Here is a 12,790-nt window from a genome sequence, read left to right on the forward strand (position 1 = left end):
CTGGTTAAAACAATGAGATGGATGTGTGGCTGCATGAAGCAGAGATGTGTGTATGCTCAAGTGGTAGGGGTTTTACCACACTGGCCCTGGCGAGTGGAGGTGCTGTTCCTTTCTGCCTCTGCTGTGACCTAGTTTGGGAGGGTCAGCTCTGAGCTACCCACAAGTAAAGGACTCAACACAATGATGAATACATGCAAATACAACATAATTCATGACTTGCAGTAAGATTTTTGTGAGTTCTTAGGATGGTACCCCTTATCTCAAAAGGCGTCACGGAATGGTCAAAGTTATTTCTGTTTTCATGCTGAGAAGGTAAGCCAGGCGCAATTTTTAGAAGCAAGTCGATAAAAAGTCTATGGTACTCACTTCTACCTTTGATACAAACAGTTGAGTTTTCCCTTTTCAAAGACCCCAGATTGGAACTCTGCTACTACTGCTAAGTCACTTCAGTTGTGTCCAACTGTGTGACCCCATAGACAGAAGCCCACCAGGCTCCCGCATCCCTGGGATTCTCCAGGCAAGAACACTGGAGTGGGTTGCCATTTCCGTCTCCAATGTGTGAAAGTGAAAAGTGAAAGTGAAGTCGCTCAGTCGTGTCCGACCCTTAGCGACCCCACGGACTGCAGCCTACCAGGCTCCTCCATCCATGGGATTTTCTAGGCAAGAGTACTGGAGTGGCTTGCCACTGCCTTCTCCGAGATTGGAACTCTAGTTCCTTTTATTCTCTTCAGTGTAACCAAGCCAACGTTCACAGTAGGCAGGATTAGAGACACCGACAGCAGCAGTACCATCAGTTCGAGCTCACGTGAATGTTTCGGGTGGTGACTGGACTTAAAATCCTACGCTACGCCTTTTCCATATGGTATCAAATTTCTCCATGTCTTTTCTTTCTTAAAGACTTGAACTGATGAAGGATTTTCTCAGATAATTAGCATATTTTACCTTTAAATGTACCAAAGGTAAAGTATGTATGAACACAAATGCTAATTTTACTTCATTCTTCATTTTTCAGGATCAACTTTTCTTTATAGCTCAAAGCAACAACTCTTAAGACTATGTTTAATGTAACACTACTATTCTGATTTAACAAAACATTAAAAATTGTTATAGTTTACTTATTGGGTATGTGTTATGTGCCAGACATCATTCAAGATTTATACCAATAAATCTAATATTAACCTATTTAATCTCAAAAACAACCAGTGAGGGAGGGATGCACAGAGAGGTTATGGATCTTGCCTAAGGCCACACAGCTAGTATAAAGGGCAGAACTAGGGTAAAGAAACAAAATTAACCTTGTAGCTGACAGAACTGTCGAAGAGTGCTCATGAAGATGCTGAAATACTCTCAAGTTAACAGGATGTTAAAAAGGAAATTTAAGCTGAAATCTCATGGTGCTAAATAACATATAATGAGGTGAATTTTGAGACTCCATCCTGAAGGAAGTAGAAAAGGAAAATTCGTTGCCAAGTTCTTAAACCCCTCCCAATATCCAGGATAGAATTTAGAGAGAGGCAATTAAGAGTTTTTGAGGAGGATTTTTTTGGGGCAAGAGCCAGATTACAAATTGGGCATGCTTCCATCTTCACCCCTGGGCAAGAGAAAAGAGCTTCACAGGGAACAGCTTGAAGAATGTGTACCAAACTCTATCAGGGGCCCCTAGCACACAGAGGAGAGTGGCTGCTATTCCCGCCGCAGAATCAAAGGACAAAGGTAAGAGCAACCTCTCTTCACTCAGTTCACAGGGCAAAGGGTGGCATGTCCAGTGGATTAGATGAGGGCCAGGCTAACTGGAGGCTCTAAAATGAACGCATAGGGAGGAGATGAGACACCATTAGCGACAGTCTGTCTAAAGTGGACTGCAGAAAGACCTGGGGTTGGGCCAGGAGCAGCCACCAGGAGAAAAATGCAGTGTCTGCATCTCGTCACGGGCAGGCCAAGGCCGTTGACACCCTCGTGATATCACTCACAAGGATGAAGTTGACTTAAACTTGTGTCAAGCCCAGAAACCTTGAAGTAACCCTGGGAGAGTGTCAGTGCTTCTGCCTTCTTTCCTCTCCCCTTGTGCTTTGACTGCTCTGGTAGTCAGAAGCATCCTACTCATGAAGGTGTGAGCTTGGGAAGGGAAGTCATAACTTCAAATCAAGTTCAGAATACTGACTATTATACATCACTGGACATTCTAACTGCTAAATCCAGATTATTTTCAAGCAGTCTAATAAATTTCTGCCATCTAAAAACTGTAAAGTTGGGGGTGCCTAAGTTTTCTTCCTTATTAGATAAACTGCTTCCACTGAATAATTAAAGATATGTTTTCAAAGGATTGAGAAAAACAAAATACAGTTGCCTTTTGTTCATATCCTGTCTGTGAATCATGCTTCTTCAATATCCTGGTTACAACAGTAGTTTAATTTTCTGAAAATAAAAAACCCCATCTCAGTATATAGGTAAACAAAAATGAACAAACAAACGAAATCTAAAATTAAAGTGCTAACTCTAATAATAATTCATAGTAATGATTCATCTCTAACCTCAACAATCAATCCATCTAAAAGCATCTCAAAAGGCAGAAGACATGAAGAAAACACATCTAGCATGTTAAACGAATAGCTATATAATTTTACACACAGAACAAATGGTGTTTTTATTTTAAAAAGTTAAAGTAATTACAACTTTATTTATTAAAGTAATTACAACTCCAGTGAAAAACTGGAGAGGGACTCCCAAAAAATTCTAATGCTTTTTCCTGTATGTAGACAAGAGAATGAATATTTGTGTTTGAAAACTGAATTCCTAACAACTACTCATATGTCAGTTGCTTAAAAGAAAAATCATTTCTCCCTCCTAAACTGGTTTTGAAATAATCATAGATTTCAGCAAAACCATTTAGATAAAGGGAAAAAGCAACTGAAAATATTTTAGCTTTTTAAGCAGAAAGGAACTACATTCTTCTAGTTACTGTATTTGAAATAGTCTTGAACGAAGTGCTGACAATCATGTAAGCTGAAATAAATCCTAGCCTGGATAGAGTGGATGAAACTTTAAGTGGACAGATTATTTCCATCTGCTGTATGCTTCTTCTTCTTCTTCTTTTTTTTTTTACATAACCTTCAGAATCCAAATGTTTGGATTCCCATAGGTTAAGAATAAAGTATAACCAGCTATGTCTGAGAAAGAATTTCATTTCGCTCAAATAATACTTTGAAACCACTGAGTATGTCTGTCTTTTCCTCGATGACCTGAGAAATAGATGGTGCACAACGGCTGATTCACTTGCATGGAGGTGCTTTGGAGGGAATATGGCATTCAATGTATTTTCACGACTCCCTCTGCTCTTGATATCATTAGGACAGAGTGGTCGGGTTTTTGAATGCCAAAGATATTTTCGTTTTGCCTGCCTCTTTAAAGCTGATGCCTGCTCACTCAAAAGTAGGAATTATTCCCAAGAGGAACAATGAATGGTTTCAAATAAAATATACATTCTCTCTCATACTCTTTCCTCGTTTCTATCATTACACAGCACTGAATAACTATTTAGAAACATTTCCAACTTTTGATATAAGTTGAAGTTCTAACATATAAATTATTTACATTTAAAATTTTGTTTGGGAAAAGCAGCAGACTCACAGATATAGAGAACAACCTGGTGGTTACCAATGGGGATGGAGGAGGGGCAATGCAGGGACGGGGGAGTGGGGGAGACAAACTACTGGGTTAAGACAGGCTTAAGGATGCACTGCACACATGAGGAATGCAGCCAATATTCTACAAGAACTGTGCATGAAAATTCACCTTTAAAAGTGTATGAAAATAAAATTTAAAAGGCTTCCCTGGTGGCGCAGACAGTAAAGAACCCGCCTGCAATGCAGAAGACCCAGGTTCCATCCCTGGGTTGGGAAGATCCCCTGGAGAAGGGAATGGCTACCCACTCCAGTATTCTCGCCTGGAGAATTCCATGGACAGAGGAGCCTGGCAGGCTACGGTCCATGGGGTCGCAAAGAGTCGGACACGGCTGAGTGATTAACACACACAACATATTTTAAAAATGTTAAAGCTCAGATGACAAAAATGAATATTGTTTGGGTAAAAATAAGAGTTTCCGTCCGTTCCGTTCTGTCGCTCAGTCGTGTCCGACTCTATGCGACCCCGTGGACTGTAGCCTACCAGGCTTCTCCGTCCACGGGATTCTCCAGGCAAGAATACTGGAGTGGGTTACCATTTCCTTCTCCAGGGGATCTTCCCGACCCAGGGATCGAACCCGGGTCTCCCGCATTGGAGGCAGACGCTTTAACCTCTGAGCCACCAGGGAAGCCCAAAAATAAGAGTTTATGTATATACAATTGCTGTCCCTGTTTCATGTCTCATTAATTATAAAATATATATCCATTGTATGTAGTGTGTTAGTCTCTTGGTTGTGTCCAACTCTTTGCGACCCCAGGGATTATAGCCTGCCAGGCTCCTCTATCCATGGAATTCTTCAGGCAAGAATACTGGAATGGGTAGCCATTTCCTTCTCCAGGGGATCTTCCTGACCCAGGGATCGAACCTGGGTCTCCTGCATTACAGGCAGATTCTTTACTGTCAGAGCCACCAGAGAGACATGGTTATCTAACAATATGAAGGACACTGGTAAAGGACAATTATTTTTTCCTTCTCTAGCATTTCTATCTCATCAGAGGCTACTGAAGGGAGCTAGTTGGGCTCGTTGTCCTTTTTTAAAAACTGCCTTATTGAGATATAATTCACTTACAAAGACTGTACCCATTTAAAGTAAATAAATTTAATAGCTTTTAGCACATTCACAGAGTTGGACAATCACTATTCTAGCTGATGTCAGAACATTGCATCATCTCATAAACACCCTTAACAATCACCTTCTTCTCCCACCATCCTCCAACTCTCTGCTCTGAGCAATCACTCATCTGCTCAATCTCTACAAATTTGACCTTTACAGACATTTCATTTGGAATCGTACACTATGTGGTCTTCTGTGTGTGGCTTCTTTCACTTAGCACGATGTTTTCAAGCTTGTCCATGCTTTCACGTATGTTAGCATTTCGCTCCTTTTTATGGTTGAATATTATTCTATTGTATAGATACACCTTCATCCTGTTTTCAAAGATCATTCAGTCACTGGGGCCATTACAGACTGTTTCACTTACCAACACACACGCGTCCGTCCACACCCACAGCCAGACCCGGGGGACAGTCACAGCGGAAGGACCCTTCGTTGTTGATGCAATGCCCATTCATGCAGATTCCTGGGGTCTGGCACTCATCAACATCTGCCCAGGGAGGGGAACACAAACCGGGCCATTACTCTAACTTTATTACAGAGTTGACCTGTTGCCACCACTGTACACTATCAACATCTGGTTTTCAATCTTATAACTTGTGCAAGAATACACAGATGTGACAACAAATCTTTTACACAAATGCAACTCTTTCAAACACATCTTCAGAAAGATGGAGTGAAAGAAGATCGCCTTACCCATTAGAGGAGTATGACAAATTCATTTTTCATTGTTTATTTGGCAATTCTATTTAATATTAAATGATATTCAACTCAAATTAGTTAACTGAAACAAATTCTTAAAACCAAGGTAAATGTTTGTAACTAACTTTCATTTACATATACATAAAATTCTAAGATGCTGTTTTAATATTAATTCAGTCAGTTCACAGTAACAAAATAATTTGAAGTCTCTTGTAATTTCCAAAGTGCTTTAATTTATGAAATGTAACCCACCATTAAATGGCTTCCCCTTAAAGGGGAACAGCCTTCAAAACACAGAGCTGCCAAATCATGAGCATTTCAAAATTTATGGATTACAGCATTTGTAATAAAAATTAATAAAAGTTTCAATAAAGCAGGAACTGGTGAGATTTAGGTCATCTTTTTATGTGTATTTAAGTTTCTTAAGAAATGCTGAAAAAGTTACAGGCTGTAATGTAATGCTACACACTGGAACAGAATGCTAATCTCATATCCTGTGATTAATCCAAGTTAGCTAACCTCGAGATGACATTCCAGCCATGAGTTCAATCAGCAAAGCTACCATATTTCTATTTAATACTGAACTTCCTTTACATGAATAGTCAAGAAACTACTTTCATTCAGAAATACAAGAATCAGTCTTGATTTTTCTCTGTCCACTGTCCCTGGAATTTCACTGACATTATAGGGTTTGGGTATGAGTATTATTTGCTATTCAGATCAATTTGTGCGACTGAAGGCAGGAAGTATTCATGCAGTTAATTTTGTCCAAACGGAGGAAACTGGAATAAAACTTGCTTTTTTAGTAGAACTACAAAATTTGTTCCACCTTATTAAATTCCAACTGTGACTATAAACATAATGTAGTCTTATTTCCAAGAGTTATCTTTTGCTTAGTAAAGTTACCACTACATCCTGGGCTTCAAAATGGTTTTATAAACAAAAGAGTTGCTGGAAATATTCAAATTACTTCTTCACAAAATCAATATAAGGCTTTTAGATATGGATATGGTAACAAATGATATGTGAATTAGCTTATGGAAAAGATATAATGCAAAACCTGTAATGAATGACAGTGGAAAATCTAGTTCTGAGAATACAATATTTTTCTTCCTCTTTTTTTATGTAAAAAGTTGAGAGAACTTATTTCTTCATTGTCTTTTCCAGATTTGCTAGAACCAATCTGTCATTCCCTTAATTCTTCCTATGCCATTATTATTTTTGTAAAGACACTGGTGTTCCAGAGACCACAAAGTATGTTTTTCTAGGAAGCTTTAGACACCTGCTGTACTGAATTAGTGAGAGATGTGAATAATACAAAATCCACATGAAGAAACTGAAGTAATTCTTGCATGATTCATTCAGATAAAAAAGATGGTTTCAATCATGGTTACTTTCCTATCTCAGAGCCACACATACCAGTGCAGTAACGCCCATTTGGAGCCAAGACAAATCCTGGTTTGCAGATGCACTTGAAGCTGCCATCTTCATTAATGCACATCCCATTCAAACACATGTTGGTAGTAGTACATTCATCGTGGTCTGCAGAAGGAGAGAGTGCCTTACACAACTGGCCTCGAGGAAACCAGTTCCCCCTCCTCCTACAAGCTGCCAGGCATATTCTTCTGCATAAATGAGCCAAGTGGTCACAGACTTTTTTTTTTTCTTAAGAATGCCAACCGAGTGAGAGCAAATAGTGTGGAAAATGTGAAGGACCTTTAGTGTAAGGGACATAGAGGAAAAGCATTAAGGAAATTTTGTGCGTAGTTTCTATTAAAATCACATGAACAGAGTTTTATTTTGATTACCAAAAAGCTACTGTTTCTTTCATCGCATGTTTATACTGTATGAGAGCATAAAGCAATGACAAAGCTCACTGCACATGAAATGATCTGGACTTTGATTAGTGGGTGAAATATGTGCTTCTGTGCAAATAAAATATTTCTGTGGCGTATTGGTGTTTACTGCACTGCTGGACATCAGCAGGATCACACATTTGGAGATTTGATTATCACATACATCAAGTGTTTTTGTGCTTCCCTAGACTGGAGGTGGGTCTTTTCTGTGTTATCAGTGTTGTAACCCCAATAGTCAAAATACAGTAGGTGCTAAAAATTACAAATAATAATTGTTACTTTAATTAAACATATGCCACACAAGAAATTTCCAGAAGCAATGAACTATTCATTTATTATATTTCCAAAAATTTTGTCCCTTCACTTTAATAGTCTTTTGTTAAATGTATTTATATTTTACCTAAGTCATCTGAACGACTGTCAAATATGTCCTGTATGAGCTTTCATGGAAATAGTCTATATGGTTCTAAATAAAAGTATATCCCTTAAAAAATCTTTTGCAAGGGAGCAGGCACTTTCCATACCAACACAGTTTTTTCCATCTGTAGTTAATTCAAAGCCAGCATTGCAAATGCACTGGAAACTTCCATCTGTGTTCACACATCGACCATTCTTACAAAGAACCCCATTCTGGATGCATTCATCAATATCTGGGGAAATTAATAATATTAGTCTTTTAAAATAATCACAAAAGCAATAAGACAATCCATGTAATCCAGGTCATGGTACTTCTTTAGAAAAATGTTCATCTCTCATTAGGTTTTTTTTCTTGGATAGGTAGGTGTAAGCAGTTCTACAGCCCTGACTTATAATAGCTGGAGAGGAGAAAAAGAAAGATTAAATGGGATGTACAGTGAATGTAGAAAAGGGTGGACAGTGTAGCTGGAATGTAGCTGCTTCTGACACAGTGGCTGAAGACCTTAAAAGTCAGAGCAAGTGAAACTGCTTATATGTGGAATCTAAAAAAAAAAAAAAGGCATGAAAGAACTTATTTACAAAACAGATACACAAAACAAACTTATGGTGATCAATGGGGTGAGGTGGGGAGGTATACATTGGGAGACTGGAATCAACATATACACACTACTATATATAAAACAAAAAACTAACAAGGATCTATTGTGGGCTTCTCTGGTAGCTCAGCTGACAAAGAATCTGTCTGCAATGCAGGAGACCCTATTTTGATTCTTGGGTCGAGGAGATCTCCTGGAGAAGGGAACAGCTATCCACTCCAGTATTCTTGCCCAGAGAATTCCATGGGCAGAGGAGCCTGGCACGTTACAGTCCATAGAGTCGCAAAGAGCTGGACACAACTGAGTGACTTTCACTTCACGTCACTTCACTTCAAGGACATATAGTATAGCACAGGGAACTCTACTCAATACTCTGTAATGACCTATATGAGAACAGAATCTCAAAAGAGTGGATACATGTATGGTGGTGCTGGTTTAGTCACTAAGTGGTATACAACTCTTGTGACCCCACAGACTGTAGTGCGCCAGGCTCCTCGGTCCATGGGATTTCCCAGGAGCATTAGAGTGGGTTCCCACTTCCTTCCCCAGGGGATCTACCTGACCCAGGAATCAAACCTGTGTCTCCTGCACTGCAGGTGGATTCTTTACCACTGAGCCACCAGGGAAGTCCGGATATATGTAAAAGGATAACTAAATCACTTTGCTGTATACTGAACCTAACACAACACTGAAAATCAACCACAGTCCATCAAAAATTAATTTTAAAAAGACAATGCAAGGAGCTGAATAAGAATAAAATAACTGAAGACTATCTGGATTAAGAGCAACATGACAAAAATTGCTGGAATAAAGTGACTCAAGCAACTGCCAGTGAATGAACAGGAAATGAAAAAAGGAAAAGAAAGATTATCTTCTAAAAGAATTCTGGGATGAATCAGCAGTGAGGTAGAGCCTTTGGACGAGGATGGTGGGTGTAGCAATGAAACTGCATTAAGAGCAGTCATGATGTGGTATTGGACTACGTGTGAGGTTCAAAGAAAACAGTAGCTGAGAACAACAATAAATCTTAAGCTCCGTTAATCAGAGAGCAGTGATGCTACTGATGTTACTTGGAGAAAGGAAGCTGTAATCTAGGGGAGGAAGATAAACCAGGTTTTTTTGTGACACCAGATACCACACGGCCTGTGTTACATATGCAAAAATGTATTTATGTTTGAAGAGAGCACTTTGAGGGTGACATACAGTAAATCTGTAATAATGTAACAGCACTTATTTCATTCCATGTCTTTCTTGAATAAATTCACTTTTAACCTCAACAGCCTGGGTCAGTATATTTCATGGAACATTTTCACATGTGAAAGCAAGCTGCCTTACCAATGCATGCTTGCTTGGTAGGAGTCCGCTGGAATCCGGCGTGACATTTACAATAATAGGATCCAGGTGTGTTAACACAATCTCCATTAGTGCAGGGATTTGATGTGCATTCATCAACATCTGTGAGCAGCAAAAGAAACCATTACAGACTTCACTCCATTTCTAGAAATGTTTGTTTAAAATACATTTAGGCCTCCCAAATTTGAGAGAAGGCCAGTCAGTGCTAATAGTCTAAATAGCAGAGTATTTATAAAGGAATAAAAATTCCTTTCTTCAACTACAGAGGCCCATCTGGAGAGTTATAAAAATATCACCTATTGGAGAATACAAGAGAATTCGCTTTAACCAAGAAATAATGGTCTTTCAATTTGAATAATGTACAATGATCAAAAGCATGAGCTTGGGGAAGACAGCCATGAGTTCCCAGAGGCTAAAAAATGTTTATTATCTAAGTAATCTGGGCAAGTTAATAGCCTCTTTAAGGCTTACTACAGAGTTAGAAGATTAATTAAAAGATTTTTAAAAGATATATATTTATATTATATGTTGTCACTTCTATTAGTTTTTAAAAAGACAAATTATGGAATTTTTTGTTAACTGTTTTTTGTTAACTCAACTATATATGTTACTATGTATCAAGGCTTGGATAATATTTTGAAGCAAAAAACATGGGTTGGGGTAAAAATGGAAATTAAATTTTAAAAAAGTGTATTATATTTGGTAGTTGCTGGTTTCTCTAGGATATTAAAATTGGCACACAGATTTTTTTGTATAAAACCAAGTTTTATGGAAATACTGATTCTGATCCTAAGGGTGAGAAACATCACTGCTCTCTCTTTAAAAGTCTTGATCAAATGCAAGTTTATCACAGAATTCAAGGACTGTGCAACTGAATGACAAAGTGGACAGCAAGGATTAGTTAAATCCTAGAGAAATCATGCTTGTGTTAGAAAAAGCAATGCCCACCAAGTATTATTTTGAATGCCAGTGAATTAAAAGCCTGGCTGACTGGTTAGGGCATAATGATTTGCTCTTTCATAGACACAGACAGAGAAGGCAATGGCAAGCCACTCCAGTACTCTTGCCTAGAAAATCCCATGGATGGAGGAGCCTGGTAAGCTGCAGTCCATGGGGTCGCTACGAGTCAGACATGACTGAGCGACTTCACTTTCACTTTTCACTTTCACACATTGGAGAAGGAAATGGCAACCCACTCCAGTGTTCTTGCCTGGAGAATCCCAGGGACGGGGGAGCCTGGTGGGCTTCCATCTATGGGGTCGCACAGAGTCGGACATGACTGAAGTGACTTAGCAGCAGTAGCAGCAGCACACACAGATAAGCCATTAACATATACAATTTCAGCTAAATTGGTGAGCACAACAATAAAATCAATTCACAGTTTTACCATTTTTGTAAACAGATTGCTTCTTTCACAGATATTCTTAAAAGAGGAACTGTACTCTACCAAACTCACCAACTTCATTAATATAAAAACCTAGACTGAAAGCAATTAAACTTTCTCTGGTAACAGAGGGGCGAAAAAATACTCATAGCAAATAAAATTAAAAACAACAAAGGAAAATAGGAGTAAATACTTTTTCAATGCATCCAAAGATGCCTCCACTGAGACTCACATTTAAGCTTTTGGTTGATAATATCAATTCACTGAGCCAAAGGAATGAAGCAAAATGAGAGAAGAGAGTTTAGAGTGTTAGTAAGCATATCAACAGTGGAAACCGTGTCAGACTTTATTTTTTTGGGCTCCAAAATCACTGCAGATGCTGATTGCAGCCAGGAAATTAAAAGACGCTTACTCCTTGGAAGGAAAGTTATGACCAACCTAGATAGCATATTAAAAAGCAGAGACATTACTTTGCCAACAAAGGTCCATCTAGTCAAGGCTATGGTTTTTCCCGTGGTCATGTATGGATGTGAGAGTTGGACTGTGAAGAAAGCTGATCACCGAAGAATTGATGCTTTTGAACTGTGGTGCTGGAGAAGACTCTTGAGAGTCCCTTGGACTGCAAGGAGATCCAACCAGTCCATTCTAGAGGAGATCAATCCTGGATGTTCATTGGAAGGACTGAAGCTAAAGCTGAAACTCCCATACTTTGGCCACCTCATGCGACGAGTTGACTCACTAGAAAAGAGTCTGATGCTAGGAGGGATTGGGGGTGGGAGGAGACGGGGACAACAGAGAATGAGATGGCTGGATGGCATCACCGACTCGATGGACATGAGTTTGAGTGAACTCTGGGAGTTGGTGATGGACAGGGAGGCCTGGCGTGCTGTGATTCATGGGGTTGCGGAGAGTCGGACACGACTGAGCAACTGAACTGAACTGAACAGAAGCATATCAAGCATGACTAATGGTCTGTGCAACAGGCCCTATCACCTTCAGTAAACAGCGCTGCAGGTCATGTCTGATTCTTTGCGACCCCAAGGACTATACAGTCCATGGAATTCTCCAGGCCAAAATACTGGAGTGGGTAGACTTTCCCTTCTCCAAGGGATCTTCCCAACCCAGGGATCCAACCCAGGTCTCCGGCATGGAAGGCAGATTTTTTACTGGCTGAGTCACAAGGGAGGCCCCATGGTCCTAAAACTATCCTAAAAGATCATCAAAACTCTCTTCATTGCCAAATACAGCCGTGTTCTTGTCCTCTTTGTATTTCATTTTTTGGCTGTACTTAACGCTCCTTTTCTCTTGAAAGCACACCTTTTCAAGGTTTCAGTGATACATATTTTCTAGATTATTTTGCCATCTCACCAACATTATTACTAATGTTGCTAGTCCACAGGGTTCTAGCTGTACCACTCCTGCTATCTTTTAACTCTTCCTGTTGCTCAGCCTGGCTGCAATAATCACCTATATGTTGCTGACTCCTAAATTTTTGACCCAAGTCCTGAACTCCTCTTAGCTCTAGACCTCTACAGGTCAATACCGAAGACACCTAAAATTCAACATGCCCCAAAGAGATTCAGCAACCACTTCTTCCCAATCTTTGCCTTACAGCTCATGTTAATGATGCCACCATATATCCAGTGTTACTCAGTGAAGAAGGAAGAAAAGGGAGAGGCAGAGACAG

The 12,790-nt window shown here is 39.5% G+C and overlaps 1 protein-coding gene across 3 annotated transcripts in view; it reads right to left on the reverse strand.

The window, feature by feature from the left end:
- The window catches only part of FBN2 (fibrillin 2), a 226,928-nt gene that overhangs the window by 91,686 nt on the left and 122,452 nt on the right, over positions 1-12,790 (reverse strand). For all 3 annotated transcript variants that reach the window (XM_088838382.1, XM_055429280.2, XM_088838381.1), the window contains 4 exons: positions 9,702-9,821; positions 7,878-8,003; positions 6,917-7,039; positions 5,163-5,285 (listed from right to left, as the gene is read on the reverse strand). In XM_088838382.1, the coding sequence (XP_088694508.1) occupies positions 5,163-5,285; positions 6,917-7,039; positions 7,878-8,003; positions 9,702-9,821 (492 nt within the window). The remainder of the gene's footprint in view (positions 1-5,162; positions 5,286-6,916; positions 7,040-7,877; positions 8,004-9,701; positions 9,822-12,790) is intronic.

Source organism: Moschus berezovskii, chromosome 8, assembly GCF_049115385.1.
Source record: "Moschus berezovskii isolate FMDL1 chromosome 8, NW_MosBer_1.0, whole genome shotgun sequence".
NCBI classification, from domain to species: Eukaryota; Metazoa; Chordata; class Mammalia; order Artiodactyla; family Moschidae; genus Moschus; species Moschus berezovskii.